Source organism: Aulonocara stuartgranti, assembly GCF_965226115.1.
Source record: "Aulonocara stuartgranti genome assembly, chromosome: 7".
Classification (NCBI taxonomy): domain Eukaryota; kingdom Metazoa; phylum Chordata; class Actinopteri; order Cichliformes; family Cichlidae; genus Aulonocara; species Aulonocara stuartgranti.
The window spans coordinates 50,750,341-50,772,922 of record NC_138945.1 but is presented as its reverse complement, the minus strand read 5'-3'; the positions used below and the strand labels follow the sequence as shown (position 1 = coordinate 50,772,922).

Here is a 22,582-nt window from a genome sequence, read left to right as displayed (position 1 = left end):
GACTGGCTTACAGGAATTTCCTCAAACTCAGTGCGTTTTTTGTTTGGTTGGCTGTGCTGGAGTGTTACGGGAATGTTTTCTGGGACATTCCCGTTGTTGCAGAAAAGGTGTTTCCGACGCAGAGCTAGATGCTGCTGCGTCACAGCGGTCCAGGTGCACCCTTTTTACTGACCTTTTGAATAAGGAACCCTGTTATTCCCTGTCATTTAGAATATATATATTATTTAAGTGTTGATCCAATAGTTTAAACATTAGATTACATGAAATAGCAACAGCATGATAGAAGTATGCTACAGATAAGGATGCTCAAGCTGTTATACAATTTATAGATATCTATATGAGAGTTTTACAAACAGTGTAGCATTTGGGAAATGTGTGCAACTTTTACACCAGCATTGTACAAATATACTTGAAGAAATTTGAAAAATGCACCCATGTAATACAAGGCTGGTGTGAATATGTGGAATGATGTCAGTCTTATGCATGCAAAAACACCTGCGACTGTTGCATTTTCCTGGAAAAAAAACCCAACAACAAAAAACTCTTTTGACATTTTTTTATTTACATTTCAGAACATGTCCCTTGAGTGCCTCATCAGCCTGCGTCATTTCACAACTTATAGCACTTTGTTTTTAAATGATCACCCTAACTGTCAAAATCCCATTAAAGCTAATGCATTTTATACATATTATGATAGTAAAAAACTTATTTGGTATTTCATTCATCATACATTTAACAGTATCACGTATATAAGTGACACTGATGTACACTGAGTATTACAGATTGCCTGAAACACAGTACTTCCACTCTTCTGCTCCATCCAATCAATCACTCAACCAATCAGGCACCCAGTCAGCCATTCAGTCAGTTAGTCAGCCACCTAGTCTGTCAGTCAGACACCAAGTCAGTCAGTCAGTCTGCTGTTTGGGTAGGGTGGAGGCTCATAGACGGGGCCTTTGTTTGAGCAGAGAAGCCCCAGACACAACAGTGGCCAGCCCTGGGCTCTTACAATGGCTGTCCACACAAAAGCCCACACACTGGGACAATGGGACAAGCTCAGAGTGGGGGTGCATGGCTGAGCTGAGGTTACCCACCTGCACACTTCAGGAGTGGACCCATCCCCCACACACTTTTACCGTACCACACCACTCACACCCCCACCATCTCTTGGGCACACTCAAATGCACAGCCTCCACCCATCCAGCTTTAAAATGCTCTAAGCACAGGTGTCTTCCTGTGCTGCTCATACAAGAAGGAAGTTGGGAAATTCTGTGCAGTGAAAACATTTAGTGAAGTTACTAGAGGTCAAAGAGCATCTCAGCACAGGTTAGGGCTCCACTTTTAGCATACATCACTCAGAGTGACAAGAAAGCTGAAAAGTACAACATTAAGACACTTCTGTTTAATAGAAACACCAATTTATTTGAAGTAGCATCACTGAGTCAGTTTTCTACTGAGTTTCAGACTCACGACAGCCAGATTGAACAACACTTACTCTGAGGAATTCTCTTTATATTATTATTACTATTATTATCAAGTACTGGATGAAAGTTGGTGTACAATGGCACATATGTGTTGCCTGATAGCACCTGTAAGAACACCTTTCATTTACTAATTCATCCTTTATTTGATCTTTTTCATGTTTCAAGTGGATTACTGTAGGTGATTTAATTACAAAAAAAAAATGCAAATTATAATTTTGACTGATTAAGGGTCAAACCAAATCAATACCTATGTGAATTAATTTTAAACATATAAAAGACATAATTATGATTTTTCAGTTTGAAGATTAAAATGTATATAAGTACAATACTGAGCTTGTGTGCACATTGCATTGTACACATTCAAAAAATTACTTGAATTAAATAAAAATTTATAAAAATAAAATTTTGATGAATTTGATATATTATAGAAGACACATGTATGAAAGAAAAGTTTTTAAAAAAAATCACTCTGGGTCTTCCAGTTACACACTCCCTTATTTTCTTACACACACACACTTTTTATAGACACAGACAGATGCAACTAAGCCCATGTAAATAGTGAAAAAGAAAAAACAAATGGTAATAAAAAAAATAAAAATAAAAAAAAGCCTAACAAAACAAAAAACCTGACTTGCCTTGTTTTACTTTGCATTCAAAAGACTCTTGTACTGAGATTAAAAGCAAATGAAAGCCTTACCCATAAATTACTAAATGTTACTGGCTGCAGCGAGTGGTCTGCTTTCCCCACTGTCTTTTTGATTGGATGACTAAAGTGTCAACCTGCTGCTCATAGTGCTGATGGAATTATATTGGGAGTGTCACTGTATTATTCCAGGAAGTCCACCCACACAGCTGTTGCAAATACTTTGTACGTCCCAATGATTTGGGGAATGAACAAAGCAAAAACTATTTTCATCCTATTTTTCTACAAACCAAGTGTGTAATTTACACCGAGTGTAAGAAGGAACCACAACTCATTTTTTTCTTTTTTAATTGATTGCAATACATTTTATAACCACACATTAAAAAAATGCACATCAAAATATTTTACCAGGCTCAGTTTGCAACCTTTATAAGAAAAGAAACAAAACAAAACACTACCAAAAATATGGTTTTACAAAATAAAACAATTATAATAAAGTAAATGCCACTTTGGATAACCGTAATCAAAAACCCATATTTTTTTATTCTACATAAAAAAAAAAAAGAAAAAAAAAAGAAAAAAAAAAGGCTTGACATAAATAAGTTAGTATATTTCTCAGTGTTTTTACAAAATTATGTACAAAGGTACATTGCAAAGATTTACATAATACACAGGCATGGTGACTGCATTCCAGAGACGAGCTGTTTTCTGTCTCCATTTAGGTGTACCCTGGTCTTTTTCAAAAAAAATAAAAAATAAAAAAAAAACCACACTTCAGGCAAATAAAGGGAAGCTTTTAGATGCTCATGTGCATCCTCAGCAGGCTAACAACATTGATGAGAAAAGTACAAACATCTCTCGGTTATCACAAAGTAACACAATGTGAAGTCAATTGAAGAGCACAAGCAGTGCTGGCAAATATATTGATGCAACCATGTATTTGGTATTGTAGGACATTCAACCCTTTAACAAAAAAACCAAAAAAACCCAAAAACAAACAAAACCCCTCACAAGCCTTAATGTTCATCAAACAATAGGAACAGTCAAAGAGAACTCAACCTGTGCAGTTTGTATAGTCTTTGTCCTTCAATATCTGAGTACCTCGCAACTCCAGAGCGTGGGAGGGAAAAAAAAAAAAAAAAAAAAAAAAAAAATCTTATTCCAGGATTAAGCTGATGCTAAAAGCACCTCAATTACAAAATAAATATCAAGGGACTTAAAGACTGTCCTTACACAAATATTACACTTCTTCCTGTTAAACTAGATCGTATAGGAGAATTTACACTTGGTGACACTAGACTTAGCAGAAAAAGGGGGGAAAAAAATTATTAAAAATCAAAAAAAGGCTACATTTGTACCATTCTTCAATGCTGAGTTAGGAAGATGACGAGGGAAGAAACACTATTAAGAAACCGTAAGAAGCCAAAATTTTTTGTTTTAAATGTAGCAATTAGGGACTGTGTCAACACCCCCCCCCCCCCCCAAAAAAAAAGAAAAAAGAAAAAAAATTAAAACAAGAGAACAGCATTTTGGAAACATTTATCAAACATTGCAATTCAAGTCAAATCAAAATTCACACCGTTTTACATAAAGGATTTCTTTTTAAATCATAATGTCTTATGTGCTACATATGGAGAGAAATAATATATGTTTATATATTTATATATATATATTTTTTTTATTTACACACAGGTAGTTAAAAAAAGAAAAAAGAAAAAAGAAAAAAAAAAGGAGCAAAAAAGTAAATTAAACCTAATTGCACACTGCTACATCGACTGCTTTTAGAGGAAGTAACTTTTAATTAAGTGCCAAAAAAATTTAGTGTTTCTATTCAGTGCTTCAACAGCGTCCTTCCCAATCTTCAGGAAGGTTGATATGTTTCGGATGCTGTGTAGATCCTCTTCCAAAAAAACAAAACAACCCCCCCCACAAAACAAAACAAAACAAAACACTAGACTAAAAGCAAACAAACAAAAGAAATTACAAAAAAAAACAAAAACAAACAAACCCTAAAACAAAACCAAAAAACAAACCAGCCAACACTGAGGTTTCTCCATGTTAAACAAGGAGGGGGGAGGCATTCATCTTCAGTTCTGTGAGACAAAACAGATGAAAGAAAGAAAAAAGAAGCATAAGAGGTTGCAATGATGACACTAATGTGGGCATTGTGCAACAATTTCTGCAAACAAATAAATGAATAAATAAAATAAAATAAACTTAGTGTGGTCTAAGGGGTAAACCTCAGAGCAGCAGGAGACCTGAATGAACTAATTAGTTTTGTACATGTATTAATACATAAATAAAAACTGATATCAAAAAAGAAAACCTGGTATAGTTTTACATTAGCACCCCTATTTAATCATGAAAAGATCTGAAAATGCCTATGAGACAGCCTTGTTTGGGGGTATTTTTTGATTTCTACAATTAAAAAAATAGAAATAAATAAAATGCATTAAATAGAAGTGACCACCCCCCAGCTTTGACAGTTGACATCCTGCCATAACAATGCTGATTGCATGCCTATTGGCCGTCGCCCTGGCCAGTACACACACACCCACACACTTGCTTTCAGACCTGCACGACTCTTCTGCACACTCTCCACCGGCAGGGACAGATGTGTGTTGTAACGTTAGTGTGCAACGCGTGTGCAGCACTGCACAGAGACCAGCCCCTTCCCGTCCCTGCTCTCAGTTGCTGACGTGTTACACTACTACACTGTTGTTCAGCACTTGTTTACAAGTTTCGACGGAAACTCAACGGACTCACCGTGTCAGACAGCGGTTAAATGTTAAAGATCTTTAAAATGTACAGGCATTATTTGTTCGTTTGTTTTTCCTTCCCCTGTTTCACCTCGATCGCAGTGTATCGACAGAGCTCTCTCTGTCCGAGTGGAAAATTAAAAACCAACCCCCCCCCCCCCCCCCCCACAACCCCTTTTACTCCCTCATGTTTCTGTCCCCGCTCATTAATGAATGAGACAGACTGACAGCACATTTGAAGGACGTGCACAAAAGTATGCAGACTGTCAAAGCTGTGTAACATCCAAATCTTATTTAAGTGAACTGAAAGGGTGTTTAAGCTGAATTAGAATGCCTCCTAATGGTTTATAAGCGGTATCAATTTTTCAGTAAACGAATAACCAGATGTTTTTGCAGATTTACTCGTTTTCCAAAGGTACCCCCAGTTGGGAGATGGAGTAGCCAGTAAACAGCCTACTGTAGTTACACTATGCACAGAGCTATTTTTTTTTGTTACGAAATCTTTGCTTTTCCTTAAGAAAAATATGATTAAAAAAGGAAAAATATTGCATGAACAGTCTTTACCTTTTCTCACGTTTTCCTCTTGGGACTGGTCTTTCTGGGCGTGTGCTCTGCAGAGTGACTCCGACTCGGACAACTAACATCTGAGCTGCTGTGTGACCTCTTGCTCGGAACAGGGGAGTCTGCAAAAAGCAAAAAAAATAAAAATAAAAACAAAAATTTCGTCATTTCTTAAAAAAAAAAAAAATTGTGGTATAGTGTTGCAGGCAAACCCCACTCTTTACAGTGCTTTTTGGGGCCATGATTTTCAAAATTTTATTTTCGGTGCACAAATCAATACGCGATCAGCTGCGTTGCTCAGAAACAACTGATGTAAACGGGTTAAACTGGAGCGTATGTAGTACCGTGACACGCGTGTCTTTTCCTCAGCGCTGTACACTGTTCCGTGCACTCCATTTGCCCGTCAGCCCTGTCGGGATCTTCGCTCGGAGGCACCACAACACAACTGTGATTCCCGTTAAGATCCACATTGTTATTCCCAGTGGAGCAGACGCCTTTCTTCGTAAGCGGCTGCCGAGTGTAGAAGCCCGGCAGGTCTCTGCAATCCACTAGTTTCCACTCGAACCTGGAGTTGGCCCTCGGCGTGTCAGTGGCGAAGTCGAAGCCCCAGTGGTCGGAGGCGCGCTCTTCCAACTCCCGCAAATGTCCCTTTAAATCCCTCTTTAACTCTTCGTGATCCACCGAGCCGAAGAGGCTCCTGCAGGCTGACGGTTTCGGGTGTTCAGACAGCCGTGAGTCCGTCCGCTCCAGCGTCGGGCTCCCGTTTGAAAGTCGAACATCTGACATTTTGCTCCAGCAAAACACGCAATTTTTTAAAACAGCCTGGAGCGTCCAGTTTTTCACGAGGAGGGAAAAAACAAAAACAAAAAGGCAGCGCACACACACACACACAACACTCAAAAACAACGGTTATCTCCTCGTCGCTGAGAAAGCTCCAAAAAAAGCGTGAAACGCGTTATGCCATGCATACGTCGGAATGCAGACGCGAACAGCCGCCGTGTTGTGAAGCCCTGCGTAGTCTCATCAAAACAAAGTGCTCAGGAACTGAAGGCGCTCTGTCAATTTTGTCCCGTAGCGAGAGAAACTGCAGACAGCCCTTCTCTTTCGCCCAATATGGCGAAAGGTTGATGTGGGGGTAGGGGCATGATTGACATGCTGAGCTATTTAAATTCCCGAAGAGGTCGCTCATTGGTCAGAGTTTTTAAGCCCGCCTACTTTTCTTAAGGTGGACCGGCTAAATTAAGCCGCTCTGATTTCTTTTTTTCTCCTTTTCCCTTAAAACAAAAAAATATCAGCGTGTGAGTGTCATGTATATATGTAACTCTGTATTTAACGTATAATAAATAACTGAGTGGGGGAAGAGGATGTACAAAAAAAGGTTATTGATAATAAATGTTGTCATGGCTGTGCCAAATAAGAAAAATTATAATCTTTGAAATAAAAAATAGCATAACAAATCATTCCTAACAGGTGCAGAACAATTAACTTAAAACAAAAAGAACAAACAAAAAAAAAATTGTGCCAATCTGGCTAATGTGTATCTTTATGACATGCCATTTCCACCAATTATCTGCACCTCAGTGGTTAAGGTCAAGGTCAGCACACATCAGACTCTGTCCACACTGCCACCAGAACCCAGAGCGAAAAAACAAAACAAAAAACACAGTGCTAAAAAAAACAAAAAAAACAAAACAAAAAAACCCCACACAGTATCAGAAGTCAGCAAATTTAGAAATTTTTTTTTTTAAAAAAAAAGAAGCCGAAAGTACTCAATGTTAAAGTTTTTCCCCCGACACCTCAGGAAAAACTTGGCAGGTTCGCACAAATCCCTAGCGTTATCCAAATCCCATTAGAAATTACCAATAAAAAAAAAGAAAAATATGGAAAATTTTAATTTTATGTTTTTAACCCTAATCTGGAAAAAAGTAGGCAGGGTGTGCCAAAGTGCAAAGCAGTGATCTCTAAATTTACACTGACTCTCATATTGAGGACACTAGATTAAATGTTTTGATCATTACCTGCAAGGAGGAGGGATCAGTAATCTGCTAAAAATGAGCAGATGTGTTGCTTTCAACACAAGTCAGGTCAACAATAATGTACAAATTCCTGCTTTGAATTGAATTTGAAAATAATAGTCCAAACTTCTTTGTTTCTTATTTAAGGCTCTATTTAAAAATGTGATCTTCAAGCAAAAGTACTGTTTGTTTTTAAATTTATCAAGCTTTTTTTTCCAGCTTCTTTTTCTTTATCGTCCAAGTTTTACACTTTTCCACTGAAGGGGAAAAAAACAAACAAAAAAAGCCCCCAAAACAAGAGTGATGTCAAAAAAGATGCTCGCCTCAGGTTCTGATCAAGATGAAACAAATTGGATTTGCTTAAAATAGAAGCAAGCAACCTGCAAGAAATGATGCAATTTAATTTTACTGTGAGCAATTATTTACTTAAGAGGTCACAGCAGGCTATGTGCTGCAGCTGTGGCTGCTGGCTGGCCACCATTAATTCTGGGGCAATGATGCCCCCTAGTGGTCATCACACCGCCTCTCAATGTCCATACAAAGTAACCAGGAAGCAATCGTGATATCAAACGCTTTTAATAGAAATGTTTTAAATAAACATTTAATCTGTACATACACATATTTATATCCAAAAAAATGGAAATGATCCTTCCTGACTCTGCTGAGGTGTAGTCGCCTACCTTCCCAGTTAGTCCATTATAATATAGTGGTCTCCTGCTTGATAAGGCACCGTCAGAGGCTAAGCCACTTGATAATGTAGAAGTTCTTCTTGCCCACTCTGAGCAGCGTGAGTCCATTAGCCAGGATGTGGAGTTTGGGGATCAGTACCTGCTCCGGGTTGTCTGTACGTGTGTGGTTGATCCACACTGCTCCATCTGAAACCATTTGATACCTGCACACAAACATTTACACCATCAGTTAGGACAGGGTTTCATCTTGAAAAAGAAAATCTAAAAGTCATGTGAAAAAGAAAGTACACCCTGTATTCTTCCACAGGAATTTAGAGAGTGAGGAGGATCCAGGAGCTGCTAATCAAATGGACTTAACTGATCTACAAGTGTGAGCACCTCTAAAGGTTTTGGCAGTTTACTGGTCTGAGGCATTCGGGCACATGTTAACATAGTGCCAAGGAGGAAAGACAGCAGTGGCTTTAACAAGGTCACAAGGTCAAATAATTTCAACTCCATCTCTGTACAGTCAGAATGATTATTCACAACTCGGAAACATTCAAGGGAGCTATCAATCCTCAGATAAGTGCACATCCCAGCAAAGGTCAGACTATGCAATGTTCAGAGAAACTCCAAAAAACCCCAAGAGATACATCACAGACAGTAGAGGCCTTTGTTAGCATTTTTAAATGCGGAAGTTCATGATAGTACAATTAGAAAAGAGTTAACAAGTCTTATTTGGAATCGTTACCAGAAGAAAGCCTCCTCTCTCCTTAAAAAACAAGCAAGCTGTCCTTTGAATAAACAAGACCAATGTGGATATATACTTGACCTTCACATTTGGAGTGAACCAAATACAGCAAATCACAAACACCTCATACTGACTGTCAAGCACGGCGGTGGAGGGCTGATGATTTGGGTTCATTTTGCAGTTTTGCATGGCTTGGGTAGTAGCCAGAAGAAGGAAACAACGTACTTTTCAACAACATTTTTGAAAATACGTTAATCTGATCATGACATTTTTATGCTGGTAACCTATAATTATGACACATTTAACTGTTTACATGTTGCAGGGCTGTTGCTACATTATACACCTTAGATGTGGCAGTTATCTTGGCTGTAGCTACATGACAGCAGAGCTAGAATCAAAGAAAACGCTTTTGTTTTCTACAAAAGAAGCTTTTTGAAATGTGGCGGCGTGAATGTGACTGGTTGCTATCGTTGCACTAAAGGCACACATCAAACTGTTACATGGTTACAGGCTGTAGGGGCAGCTGCAACCCAGCTAACACAAGCAATGCTTTTTTTTTCTCTCAGGAAACCAGCTTATGAAATTTGACTGCGTGATCGTGACTGGGTGTTATCGTTACACCTCGGACACAAAGAAGTTGTTGTGGCTACCTGTGAGCGTTATCACTGAAGAACAAAGAGACCACAAACTCCTGCACCTGCTGCAAAAAAACACTACTCTTCAGCACTTGTGTTCTACAGGATAGAAATAAAATAGCTGTGACAGTCAACTCAAAAAGGTTCAGATGTTTTTCATTGAAGATTTTAGCTTCATTTACTAAAAAAATATTTGGTTAACAAAATTCAGCGGGCTGGAGGATAGAAACAAAGTATCGATCTTATCTTGCTACTCTCGTTCTGATACAAATACCAACTTTGGTATCGGTGCTATCGACATTTGGACCAATCCCCCCACCTCTATTTCCCAGAATGTGTAACTGCATTACACACCATACACAAAAGATTACACTGTGGATCTCTGGGTGCATGTATGCTCACACTAACAAGCTCTATCAAAGCACTACATACCACTCTGGTACCGCATTTAGATAAAGGAGAACTGGGGTGCTTACCCTCTGGGACCCTCAGGGATGGCGCCGACCTTGCGGCAGGCATCTATAACAGTTGTCCCCGGCTCCAACAGCAGCTCATGGAAAGGTGCCTCCCTGAAGAGTTCCTGAAGCTCCTCATCACTCATTTCCTCCAAGGCTTGCACGCTGCTGTGATAAAGTGCATTGGTGCATCTGCAATGACGACATTAAATATGACCATTCTGTCCACATGGAAGACAGAGGACATGGGCAGCCACAGCAAACAAAGACTACAGCAATGAGCACTTTCCTCTTACTGTACTGCAGGCATAACATTTTCCACTTTTTGGCAGAGCATAGTCCTGCTGTTCTAAACACAATGCACTTTGACTCTAATAAGTTACAGCGTAAAAGAGCTCTAGATGAGGATTCAAGAAAATAAAATGTATAATTTAGGGGAATAAACACACAGATCAATTCTAACCTCTTTGCAGTCTCCAGGCCCTCCTTTCCATGCACCAGTTTTGTCACTTCAGCAGCCAGTCTTTTGTGGGCGAGGCGTTTACTTGGATCTTCTCTCTGTTGCTCCATCAGTTTCTCTACCTCTGCCAAAGGCAGAAAGGTGAACAACTTCAGATACCTACAAAAAAAAAAAAAAAAAACAGCCCACACAGTACACCTCAGCATCCTATGACTGTGCACCGAATACTTACTTTCGGATAAAAACAGGGTTGCGATGAGACGTTTGTGGATATTGCACTTTCATTAAAACTCAACAAACATGATCAGCCTTCACTTCCACATACCCTTCCACACTGGCATCAGGCTGCCTGAGAAAGAACTGGTAGAGTTCAAAGGGTGACGTCTTATCTCTGTTGAGCCACACTGCATTGCCTGCAGTTTTCCCCAGCTTGTCCCCGACAGTGCTGGTAACTAACGGGATGGTCAGGCCGTACACCTCCTCGCCGCTTACTCTGGAGAAAAATAACGTTTTCAGTGTTTCAAGGCAGCCTTCAGGGTAAATCTGGCAGGCATGTGTGTGTTTTGGTTGGTAGAGAGACAGGCAAAAAAAAAAAAAAAACCCAACCCAAAAACATCTTGGTGGTATAATTGGGTGTAGAACTTAATGTCTCAAAAAATTTGATGTATGTGCATCTAATGATCAAGAATATATAGTGAATTTGCAGATTTTATAATGGAGTCTGAAATACATGCAGGGTTTATCCACACAAAAATAGCCTAGTCCTGCTTCAAAAGGTGGACTGCAGGCTTATCAGGGACAGGTAATTATGAATTAATTAGCCCAGTACTGTAACAGTAGTGGGCTTGGAAAAACATTTACTTGTGAATGTACTCATGGCCAGACATCAAGTTGCCCAGTTGGTCGGTGCCTCCAAGCTGAATCTTGCAGCCGTATATTTGGTTCAGGTGGTGGAAGTCATAAGCTTGGAACACCTGGTAGGTGAACTCTGTCAGGCTCATGCCCTCGGCGCTCTTTAGCCTGGACTGCACGCTGTGGCGGCTGAGCATGGTGCCCATCCTGAAGTGTCTTCCAGCCTCCGACAGAAACCCCACCACGCCCCAGTTCTTATACCAGCTCAGGTTGTTTAGAACAGTCACGGTTCCCAGCGGCCTGGAACCGTCGTGAAAGTGCAGCTCGTGGTTGGTGAAGATCCTCTGAATGCTCTCCCGGATGCTGTGGGTGTTCGCCTCCACCACGTCCGCGGACAGCTGCTCCCGCTCGCTCGTCTTCCCGCTCGGATCTCCGATTTGTGCCGTGGCTCCTCCGAGCACCGCGATCACATGGTGTCCGGCGCCTCGGAAGTGCAGCAGGCCGATGAGAGCGAGCAAGTTCCCCACATGGAGACTGTCGGCTGTGGGGTCAAATCCGCAGTATACCGTCTGAGCACCGGACTGGAGCAGCCGGGGGAGCTGCTCTTGGGCTGCGTTTTCTGGGAATGAGTCTTTCAGAACGCCGCGTTTGTGCAGAGAGAGAAGCAGCCCGTGGTGCGCGGAAGAAGAAGAGTGAAATTTAGACCTGAGTGTGAGGCAAAGAGTGGCCGGCCCGAGAAGATTACAAGAGCCACGCCGCCACACATAACAGCAGATACCCACCATGGACGCAGCCATGTTGGACAATGTGACAAGAACACGGAGGTGGAACTGAGTAGAAGCTTGGGTCGTTTGGTAGGAGCAGAGCGCCCTCTGGTGCGGTGGTTCTCAAGGAAACGCTTGGGTGTACTACCCGCAGTTTACATATACTCATCGTGGGCATGAATGCTGTGGTCAGTTTGGACTTTTAATGATTTCTTTGAGCTATTTTCCCCCTCTGATGCGCAGGGAAGCAAAACAACGAAATGACTTTGCTTGGACCAAGAGTGTTCATCTTTAATATGCACACAGAGGAATTTAGAGTTATAGGCTCTTTCAACAGCCTCTTTGTTGATGTACACAGGACCTGTGTCTGTTCTCTTAGACCAGGGGTGTCAAACTCAACTACACAGTGGGCCAAAATTCAAAACTGGAACAAAGTCACGGGATAACATTAATATTTATTAAAAAAAAAAAAATCTTCCTCCAGATATAGGAATGAATCTTTTCTTATGGACTCAAATAAGTTTTGCTGGAAAACTGAATATGGAACAAGCAAAGCTTAATACTAAACAATATATATATTAGCTGTATAATACCAGTAGGCCAGCTCTAATAGTAATTTGGTATGGCTTCGCAGGCCAAATGTAATTAGGCTGCGGGCCAGAGTTTGACACCTATGTCTTAGACGGTCTGAAGTCCACCACAATCTCCTTGGTTTTGCTACCAAGGAGACAGTGTGTGTGTGGTGAGGTTGTTAGTGGTGCACCGTGCCATTAGGTTCTGCACTTTATCTCTGTATGCAGTCTCATCATAACTGGAGATCAGGCCAATGACCGTTGTGTGAACTAATGGTGTTTGTCACACGGGAAGGTTGACAGTCATGGATGAATTGGGCATAAAGAAAAGGCTCAGCAGCAAATCCAGGGTTCTGCAGTTTGGACTACCAGTTTGCTGGAGTTACCCGTTTTAAAATGACCCACAGGATCAAAAGTATACATACAGCTCATCTAATATGTGGTTAAATGTCCCTCAGCAGTCTTGTTGATGGCACCTTGGTTTTGTATGTGCACATCTTGGTGTCGTAAAGATGCATCTGAACTAGAAACCTAGCTCTGGTATAAAAAGTAAATAAGGCAATGTTATAATAAAAATAACTTGCACTGACTGGCGTTACCTACTAAAGTCTGAACACACGATACGTAGCAGATTTTAAAATCACTTTATTTTTAAATCCATTCAATCTCAATTTGTTTCATCGTTTAAATGACTAAATATACATTCATCAAACATTTACAGTATTGTTATCAAGCCACAGTACACATTAACAACACATCGAAAGGGAGACTCCATGGTCTCTTTGCATGACACTACAGCCACAGAAACAAGTTTAACTCAGGAGAGAAAAAAAATCACGTTTCTAAATCCTATAACTGCTGCCCCAAGTAAGCCCAAGTTTTTCTTTTCTTTCTTTCAGTTCAGGAAAAACAAAAATAAAGGTAATCTTAATCTGTATTGTTGTTGGTGTATGCGTATTGTAAGGCAGAGCACTCTATACTCACTCCAGAGTGAATGAGGAAGGGAAAACAGTACTGTCCTATATCCTGAGCTAGTTCAACAAAGGAAGACTACGATTCCCTGATAAAAGTTTAAAAGTCCCTTGACAGTTCAACACACAAAAAAACATTCTTAAGGGAAAGCTGACTTTGCAAATTTACATGACATCTTGTTGACATTTTAAGTTGCCTTGTTGATAAAGTTTCTAGCAGTTTTTTTTTTTTATGTTTAACATTTAAAAAGTCTGTATTTTTGAAAAGCAAATCCTTCACTGTTACTGCCCAGAAGGGTGCACATTGTATAGAATGTACAGTGACATTATTTTCCAGCCTGTGGGACCCTTTTGTGTCACAAACAGCTAAATCTAGCTGAAGATGCCAACAGTTTACAAGTGTGTGCGCAAGAAACTTTTTTTATTTTATTTTATTTTTTTTAAATCTGGTGTTTTATGGCACACACTAAGGCACACACAGGTTTGTGGTTTTTCCCCGAGCACACCTGGGATGAGCGAGTCCCAGGAAATCTGCAAGGTTAAAAACTGAGCTGCGCTGAAGTGGGTCTGACATTCTGTGACCAGATATATGCAAGTAGAGGCAGTTTAAAGATCAGTAATCTACTTATGGCATAAGAAATGCTTGGTAAGTTATTACAATATAGCAGCGAGTGAGAAAAGTCAGACAAAAACAAAGAGAAAAAGCACGATGAGATCAGAATTGTAAAACAATATACGTGTTTTTCTCATTACTGCAACACATTTACTGCTATAGCATGTGATTTAATGGCAAATTACATTACGAGTGCATTCAGTTTCTCTATAAACCAACAGAGATATTATGTGACCCCCCCACCCCCCCCAATCTGTGCATATATTACCCCCTTTGTTTTCTTATCTACAACCTGAGATAAAAGCATTAGAAGAAGGGATTAGTACTGGATGATCAGTGCTAAGCTGTGCCTTCACATTTCCTATGAAATGTTTTGTTCCTTTTTACTCTTCATGGTAATCAAAAGGTCACAGAGGTCAAGTTTATAACTAACCACTCAAACGTGTAAGCTAGTGTAGCCCTGCGCAGACCACGCATGCTTGCAGTTTAAAATTCTAGTGCTTAATTCGACAGATAAACGAAGTGCAACTTGAAGGAACTGAATGCACATTATGGTCTAGATGACTCTCCATTTCAAAAATTCAGATCTATGGATATGCAGATTACCAGTTGCCCTGTTACACCTTAAGTCTATTTACAATGTACTCTTCAGCTGTGCCATTTCAACTAAACACATGTGAGATTTTATTTATATATATATATATATATATATATATATATATATATATATATATATATATATAGTCATACTTCAGTATAAAAATACGATTCAATTCAAAGACAAGCATGACGCATTTAGACCAAAAGAAAACAAAAAAAACAGTACATAACTACATTTACTGTAAATGTTCAAACATCTGAAAGTATTCACCCAACTTACGAATACAAAAGTCAATCATCATTAGTACCTTGTTTACCACGAGAGTTAAAAGCTGGGGTGAGCAGTCAGTGTGAAAGCTTCAGTTATGTAAAGCCTGCTCTGATGTTGCGATGTGTTACAAACATAAGGAACATTTCTCTGAATTCAATGATCATTTCAGGACAGTGTGAGTGATGAGGCAGAAAAGGAGTAGCGCCCTCTCACAGAGAGTCAGATGTGTATGATCCGAACTATCAGAAAACTATGCATGTTTTCAGCATTCCCTTAACATAGGTCCTCTGATGTCCACCGTATGTATTTTATATTAAAGGCAGTGTGACAACAAAATGCAGGAGCGGCACTTTCACATGGAAATGTGCCTATTTTGTTAGATAGCAAAAAACACCAAAGCCAGAGAATAACTGAGTAGGAAAAGGGCTACAGACTCATTTTTCTTTTACCTGCATACGTCCAGATTGACTGTCTTCTATAACTGGCCAAGTGATTTCACAGAGAAAACTAAACAAATGAAAGTGTGACAACCTTTCAACTAGCAAACTAGATGTTTCACCAATGAGGCCTCATCACTGTGGTTTTCTCTTAGCTGGGAAAAATAAAAACAATTACATTTTCATCAGGGAAAAATGTGCACATAAGATTGTTAAATCTTAACTAACACGTGTGTTATGAGGACCAAACAGACAGTTAAACACAATAACAGAGAGAGAGATTCGCTGAGTGAATTCATGTGTCGCCCGTGTCAGAGTTGTATTGTGGTTAATAACAGTGTTAGCCCTTTAATACCAGAACACACATCAGGAGGGAGTGCTAAACACCTGTGTATGTCTTTTTTGTCCTTTGAAACCTCCATTAGAAAAGTGTCACATTAACATATCACAGGCATGCTTGTGCTTCAGTGCATTGTGGTGCATGTACACAGTGAGTCTGAACTTTGGGCACTGCTACCTAATTTAAAAAAAAAATAAAAAAAAAATAGCATTCCCAGTACAGTTTGTGGACAACTTAAGCACTAAGTCGTATTTCTTGTTAAGAATATTAAAATAAAATAAAATAATAATAATGATGATGGCAATTTCTACTGTGTCATTAAGAAGTATGACTTCGGGGACATGACGTACAGATAAAATGGTTATGTTCAGGACGTGACTCCACAGAAAAGCTTGAGAATCACGGTGGCGGGCTGGTGTGCTCATAACCACTGGCTCCTCAACCGGCCACATTTTGGTAGCCAATTGAGGAGAAGCTGCCTTGATTTAAACTGCACAATTGCTGCTGTTATTAAGTTATTCGGGCATATGGCTCGTTGCTGTAAAACATCCGGCTGGAGTGGCAATTATAAAGTTCACTTTTGTTCTTCAAATTAGGGTTACCTCAGGGTTTCACCAAGGAGGCGACCTTACAGACGTTTTAAAAAAAATATGGAAAAAAGAACATTTAGAGTTTGGTCAGAGATTGCATTCAGTGGTGTCTGGACAGGGGCTCAATCAGCTGTACAAAGTATCTTAGCATACATGATTCTTCTGCCTGATAAGGTTCACACACAATGAAGTGGAAAGCACTTTGTCAAATCAAATGAATCATCAGCCTCCTTTTTCTTCACCTTTAGGTTCCCTTACACTGGACAGACACCAAAGCTAACCCTTTAGGGTCAGAGGTTAAGTGGTTCAACCCCAGTATGTGGACGTCTCCTCTTCTTTTCAAGTCCCCGCTCAGAAGGAGATGGTTTCTTGTTTTCCTACTGTGGTTATACCTCCAAAGTCTTCAGTACATGTCTCTGTAGATCTCCTGCAGGAGCGGATGCAGTGAGGTGTCCTCTGTCTTTTTGATCTCCTGCACAAGCTGTGCGTGCTCAGTGACTAACTGCCTCAGGTCAGCTAGTTTCTGCAGCAGCTTGGGGAAGAGGAAAGTGTCATCGGGGTGATTGGCCAGCAGATGGAGCTGCAGGACCTGGACGATGCTCTCCTGCATCACGTCGATGTGTGCCACATTCACCAGGCCTGGCCGGTCTAGCCAAAATGAAAATGAGAGAAACATCATCATCTTTTGTAATGTAAAAAGGATTTTATAGGATACTGAAGAATGCATGCAACAAATTTCCTCACCGCCACAGCAGATGATGGCAGCCACAAAGAGAGCCAGATCACTGTCGTCCAACTCCAGCGCATTAAACTTCATGGCAAACTGGAACTTTGGCTCCATCATGTCGCTGAACGGTCGACGCAGGCTCTTGAGGAATTCCCGGGTGATGAAGCCTGAGCCGTACGCTACAAGAAGCCCGTCCTTGTTCATACTGGAGGCGAGCATGGCGAAAATGGCTTCGTACACTCCGTATTTCAAAAGAGTCACCTGATCGTTGAGGTCCAAGCTCGAGAACCCGGGGACGGACTTTGCAAACTCTGTGAGCTCCGTGACGGTTTCCACCGACGTGCACTGGCAGCAGTGGAAAATCCGAACCTCCACCTCCTTGTCCTTCATCGCTCCCACGGAGCCGACCATCTTGGCCGCCAGTGTCTGCTCTGCCAGCTGGAGGGTCTCCATGTCGTGAATGACAAAAGGCTGTGGATGGTAGGGAAATAAACGTCACTATAAAACTAAAAATATAATGCTTTGTTAAAAATGTGTCTCAGCTGAAATGCAACACAGGTTATAGAAGCGAGAACTGGGATTTTGGCCTGTTAACAAAAGACGATTCGTGACAGACGAGACCTGACATGGAACATGCCGACTCAGCAAACTTGTCAACGTGAATAACTGACTGACTGGAGTGTTTACAGATAATAATCTTCACTGAGAGGAAAGGCTAAGCCTAGAGCCCTTATTGACATCTGAATGTTTTGTTTCCGCGATGACACGCGTACTGTCCTTCATTTTACTGCTACACACACACACCAGCCACATCATTAAACCCACAAACAGGCACAAAGTGCAACAGTGATCATCTCATCACAACGCAATGCTTGAATTCATGTGAAAGTTACTTGAACAGCTAAAACTTACTTAAACTTAGATGCTGATGCACACATTCCACTAATTCCAAATCCGAGTGAACCAAGCGGGGACATGTGGCCCAGAGGATCCGTCGCCAATGTTCTAGTGCCAAAAACCATTGGACACCCACAGAGGTCCCATATCCATGCCCTGAGTCAGAGCTGTTTCGGTGCTTGAGAAAAACCAGCTCACTATTACGTGCTTGAAGTTCTGCTGAATTCAATTATATTTATATAGAAAAATAAGAAATATATGATTGTAGGTAACTATAATTATAAACCTCGCACAAAAAGTAAGGAAATTTGTGTTTGATCAATTATTTCTTTGTTGTAACAACTGTTCTTGGCAGTAAATCTGGAACGTAAAGATTTGGCTTTTAGGGGTTTTTTTGTTTTTCATATGCGCAACCCACAAATGCATTTTCTGTCATTTTCTGGCGCCATTGTTGGGCAAACAAACAGGCTTTCCAACAGTATAAAATTTATTTCCAAGAAGCATTGTCACAACAACGAAATCATCGACCAAGACAATTAAAAAAAAATTTTAGATGTTACTCACAATATCCACAACTGAAGGCACAGTTAGAGCTCAAAGAAATGCAGCGTGAACACAGAGTTTAATTCAAAATGTCTAAAATTTTAAATGTTGACACTGTGCCCAGTGCCCTGTCAAGAGGTCTGTTTACAGTGAGTGTACCTGTACAGAAACCATACAAAAGCATTGTGGGCAGTTAACGGGTGTTTCGGTTATGTCACTGTTCCCACAGAGGACAAGTTACAGCATTTCGATGAACAGCTTTACACCTGCTGCTGCACATCGGAGCTCTGACTCATGAATGCTGCTCTAACTGTGGGCTAGAGTAACAAGGGAAGGTATGCGCAACACAACGCTGAGGTGGTTAATTTTGTACTTTTACGTCATGCTAACATTCCTTGATTTGATAACGGAGGTTCAGATGAGGAGAAGATCAAAAAAGGTTCACAGCTCCAGAAGTCAAAGCGTGTATACTCTGCTTTTTGAGCACAACATATTTTTGAGTAAAACTCGCTAGAATTATTATTGTGATGCATTAAAAGAAAGACTAAATAGGTGGAATTCTTTTGAAAAGCGTCTTTCTATTTCTCTTAAGTGAAATAGCAAAACTAGTGTTTTCCACAACTTGTTGCTGATTCCAATTTGTCACACGATACACTTTTCAGGAACTGTCCTTATATTATATCACTGCTTGCCACATGAACTACACAAATGTGTACTGGCATTGCAATCATTTGAATTGTTTTCTAAACAGAAGACGCTGCAGTGGAGTAACACGTCAAAGCAGGGGGGGGATACTAATCTACACTTATAAAGTTTTCAGAATGCAGAAACTTGCTATTTACTCATTGGTGAGACCTTTAGGCCTGGGTTGAAGTGACAAGCATTTGTATCCAGATCAAGACATATATATATATATACATGTATATTTAATAGTCTCTGTATGAGTAAAGTTAAATTTGACGAGACTTATTGAGATGTACATTATTGAGATTACAACAAGACTTTTATGGGCAGTTACGAGTTGTGTAAAAGCGCTGCGATAGCAAAGGTAGGTTAAACAATAATCAGTCACTGAGTACTTTCTACCCACTCTGCTTGTTCATCAGGAGCTTTGAAGCAGTGGATAAGATCTGTGCCTGAACTTGGATGAGCGCTTGGACCGATCTGTCCCTCTTGACCTATTTTACACCTACACATCCATCCATGGAATTCAGACTCTCTGGGCTGCAGTCCATGAACCTCTCCTTTTCTAGCCCCCCGCTTTTTATCCCCCTCGGTAGGAAAGAAGCACATTGGAGGGGGGAATGCTTTTAGGGTGAATGGGAATGGGTGATAAAAAGAACATACACATTAAGGGAAATGCACAGTGAAAGGCTAAGTAACAGGCTTAAGTAAGTCCTTGCCCATCCTGTGTGCTGAATTGCTCCGCTGGTTGAGCAACTTATTTTTGTCATTGGCTGGCTGTGTCTAATCTCTAAGGGAGCGATTGCCAGGTCATATTGAGACATGAAAAAATAAATTAAAAGTTACAAAACCACATGACCTCGCACTATGAGGAAAAGCTGGAAATGGAAGAACGTGCGAATATGAGGTCCACATGTGCAACACTTTTCACTCACCAACCCATTACTTTACTCACTAATCAACGTACAGCAGTGTTGGTCTTGCCCATGAGAATGGATCGAGCCTTGGCCTTGTTCATGTTGAAGTTCTTCAGGTAAGCCTCATAAATGTGCTTGGCCAGGGTCTTCTGGTCAGCTAGCTGGGGGTTTTCCACCTCTTTGTCCACCGTCACCATCTCCGCCTTTAGTTTGAGCTTCTCTGACTGGGGCATCCGACCAAACCGGATGGCTGCGGACGGCACACAGAGAGATGGAGATGACTTTGTGGTGACATAAAAGTGTCGAGTCATAGATTTATTTCAGTTACACCAAGTGCAGTTCCAGTAAAAGCACCTTGCTAAATACAACTGTTTCAAGCAAACTTAAAAATGAAGGCAAAATATTAAATGTATCCAGAAAATATAAACAATTTCTGCAAATTCAAAAAGCTAATACTTTAATATGGTAGTACTGCAGAAAGCATATCTGTTGCCAAACACCACAGAGGATGTGCAGACAGCCTTATATTGTATTCTAAAGAAGGAACTCTTGAATAACATACAAGCACAGGATGAATTTAGTGGAAGAGAATACACAGATGGAATGGACAAGTTAAAACGGCATTTATAGCTGAACACAACAGAACACATTCCACGATAACACCATAAACGTCCAATGCTGAGCTCAATCAAAGATGTAATTTAACTTGTATCTGCCCGTCTCAGTGCCAGCTTAAATTCAGTGGCTTATAGCCGGATGAAAGTACAAACATCGAAGAAACAAGAGACTTGTTTCATGAAGTCAATTTAGTTCCCCTGGCTTTTGCCAAAACATCTCGCTATGCCTGAACACGTACAATAAATCTACAGCAACAAAAACAGTTTAAAAGGTCAGGAAAAACACTTTACCATAGAAGGTTCAGTCAAATATGTAACAATTTTCAGTGCATCAGAAATATCCTGTGCTATATGAAACATTGTGCAAGGATAAGAAGAAAAAAAAAGAGACAGTAAACATGTCTGCTTGCCATTATAATAATAATAATAATAATGGATTGGATTTATATAGCGCTTTTCAAGGCACCCAAAGTGCTTTACAATGCCACTATTCATTCACTCTCACATTCACACACTGGTGGAGGCAGCTACGGTTGTAGCCACAGCTGCCCTGGGGCAGACTGACAGAAGCGAGGCTGCCATATCGCGCCATCGGCCCCTCTGGCCAACACCAGTAGGCAAGTAGGGTAAAGTGTCTTGCCCAAGGACACAACGACCAGGACAGAGAGCCCAGGGATCGAACCGGCGACCTTCCGGTTACAGATGCGATTCCCAACCCCCTGAGCCACGGTCGCCCATTGAAAGGCAAATGGACTTTTTATGCATTACAGTAATGACATAAGTTAGCACAAATTACAAAGTGGGCAACATTTGCTTGAAACGTTCTTCAACAACATGTGTTAATAAGCGCTATTTCTCTATGAGAGGATGCTGGCATCGCTCAGACTGTCTGATCCCATTTGACTAATGAGATTAGAGGTGAACTATTTCCAACCCCTCTTCACTAGTTTAAATGTGCACAAGCTGTTTTACTCACACACAAATCTGCACGTCTGTGTGAGGAGACCAGCTGTACTAACTGCCTGTTTTTTATGAGCCCGTAAAAGCATTAAAAAAAACATCAGACATTTATTGATGGTTGCTTACAAAATGAATCCGAGCATACTGAAGAGGACTGCGAAAGGATGAGACCTTGAGCTGGCAGGCAGCACGAGGGCCCGTTAGATTACTGCTCAGAATGTGGATGGATCATCTGAAGCTAGTAAAGCTCCACGGTGGGCGCCTGGCCAGGAGCCAAGTCCAATTAAGATGTGAGGAAGTGATTGATGCTAAGCTTCGTGTAAGTCTAATTCCTAAGCAACAGTATGAGGGGATAAGCGTGGAAGGGAGCTGAAGGTGGGCAGGGGTCAGTCCGTCAGTCTGCTGAGCCGTCTGCGTCTTGTCAGCAAATGAAATGCGTGAGGAAATAAGTTGCTGGATTTGAGAAAACTTTCAGTCCCTTTTGCTAATAAAGAGTTTTTGTGCTGTTGCAATGCTTAGAAACAAAGTGTTTGGGTAAAGAAAAGTGCGATGTGTGTATTTTTGGGTGAATGAAGCTTGTATTAAAAAAGTACTTTGAGTGTTCATTTAGAGTAGAAAAGCACTATATACCATGATGAAGGATAACATTATGACCACCTGCCTAGATATTGTCTTGGTCCTCTTTGGCTGCTAAAAACAGCCCGGCTCCTCAGGGAAAGACTCCTGAAGGTGTGGTGTGATATCTGGCACCAAGATGTTTGCACCATATCCTTTAAGTCCTCAAAGCTGAGAGGTG

General features: G+C 40.6%; 3 protein-coding genes across 3 annotated transcripts in view; all 3 read right to left on the bottom strand.

Moving 5' to 3' along the window:
- Positions 1-541: 541 nt before the first annotated feature.
- On the bottom strand, positions 542-7,458 carry cdkn1bb (cyclin dependent kinase inhibitor 1Bb). The gene is made up of 3 exons (XM_082542798.1): positions 5,792-7,458; positions 5,451-5,569; positions 542-4,220 (listed from the first exon to the last, which is right to left on the bottom strand). The coding sequence occupies exons 1-2, from the start codon at positions 6,231-6,233 to the stop codon at positions 5,457-5,459; spliced, it is 555 nt and encodes a 184-aa protein (XP_082398924.1). The 5' UTR covers positions 6,234-7,458; the 3' UTR covers positions 542-4,220; positions 5,451-5,456.
- A 564-nt stretch (positions 7,459-8,022) lies between these two features.
- Positions 8,023-12,157, bottom strand: yars2 (tyrosyl-tRNA synthetase 2, mitochondrial). Its single transcript, XM_082542797.1, has 5 exons — positions 11,293-12,157; positions 10,757-10,924; positions 10,435-10,590; positions 9,993-10,163; positions 8,023-8,354 (listed from the first exon to the last, which is right to left on the bottom strand). Exons 1-5 carry the CDS (start codon positions 12,078-12,080, stop codon positions 8,195-8,197), a joined length of 1,443 nt encoding a protein of 480 aa, XP_082398923.1. The 5' UTR covers positions 12,081-12,157; the 3' UTR covers positions 8,023-8,194.
- A 2,785-nt stretch (positions 12,158-14,942) lies between these two features.
- Positions 14,943-22,582, bottom strand: part of pparab (peroxisome proliferator-activated receptor alpha b) — a 34,368-nt gene continuing 26,728 nt past the window's right edge. Inside the window, exons 5-7 of the mRNA XM_082542473.1 lie at positions 20,260-20,459; positions 17,186-17,639; positions 14,943-17,089 (exon numbers count right to left, since the gene is read on the bottom strand). Coding sequence (XP_082398599.1) covers positions 16,845-17,089; positions 17,186-17,639; positions 20,260-20,459 — 899 coding nt within the window. The 3' untranslated portion in view covers positions 14,943-16,844. The remainder of the gene's footprint in view (positions 17,090-17,185; positions 17,640-20,259; positions 20,460-22,582) is intronic.

Bases quoted from the DNA above. Each gene is read 5' to 3' on its own strand.
- cdkn1bb (XM_082542798.1), bottom strand. From the start codon at position 6,233: ATGTCAGATGTTCGACTTTCAAACGGGAGCCCGACGCTGGAGCGGACG. The intron at 5,570-5,791 runs GTACTACATACG...TGCTTTTTGCAG, and splicing joins GAAAAGACACGCGTGTCACG to ACTCCCCTGTTCCGAGCAAG.
- yars2 (XM_082542797.1), bottom strand. From the start codon at position 12,080: ATGGCTGCGTCCATGGTGGGTATCTGCTGTTATGTGTGGCGGCGTGGC. The intron at 10,925-11,292 runs GTAAATGTTTTT...ATTTTTCTCCAG, and splicing joins GGCCATGAGTACATTCACAA to AGTAAGCGGCGAGGAGGTGT. The intron at 8,355-9,992 runs GTAAGCACCCCA...GTTTGTGTGCAG, and splicing joins ATCCCTGAGGGTCCCAGAGG to GTATCAAATGGTTTCAGATG.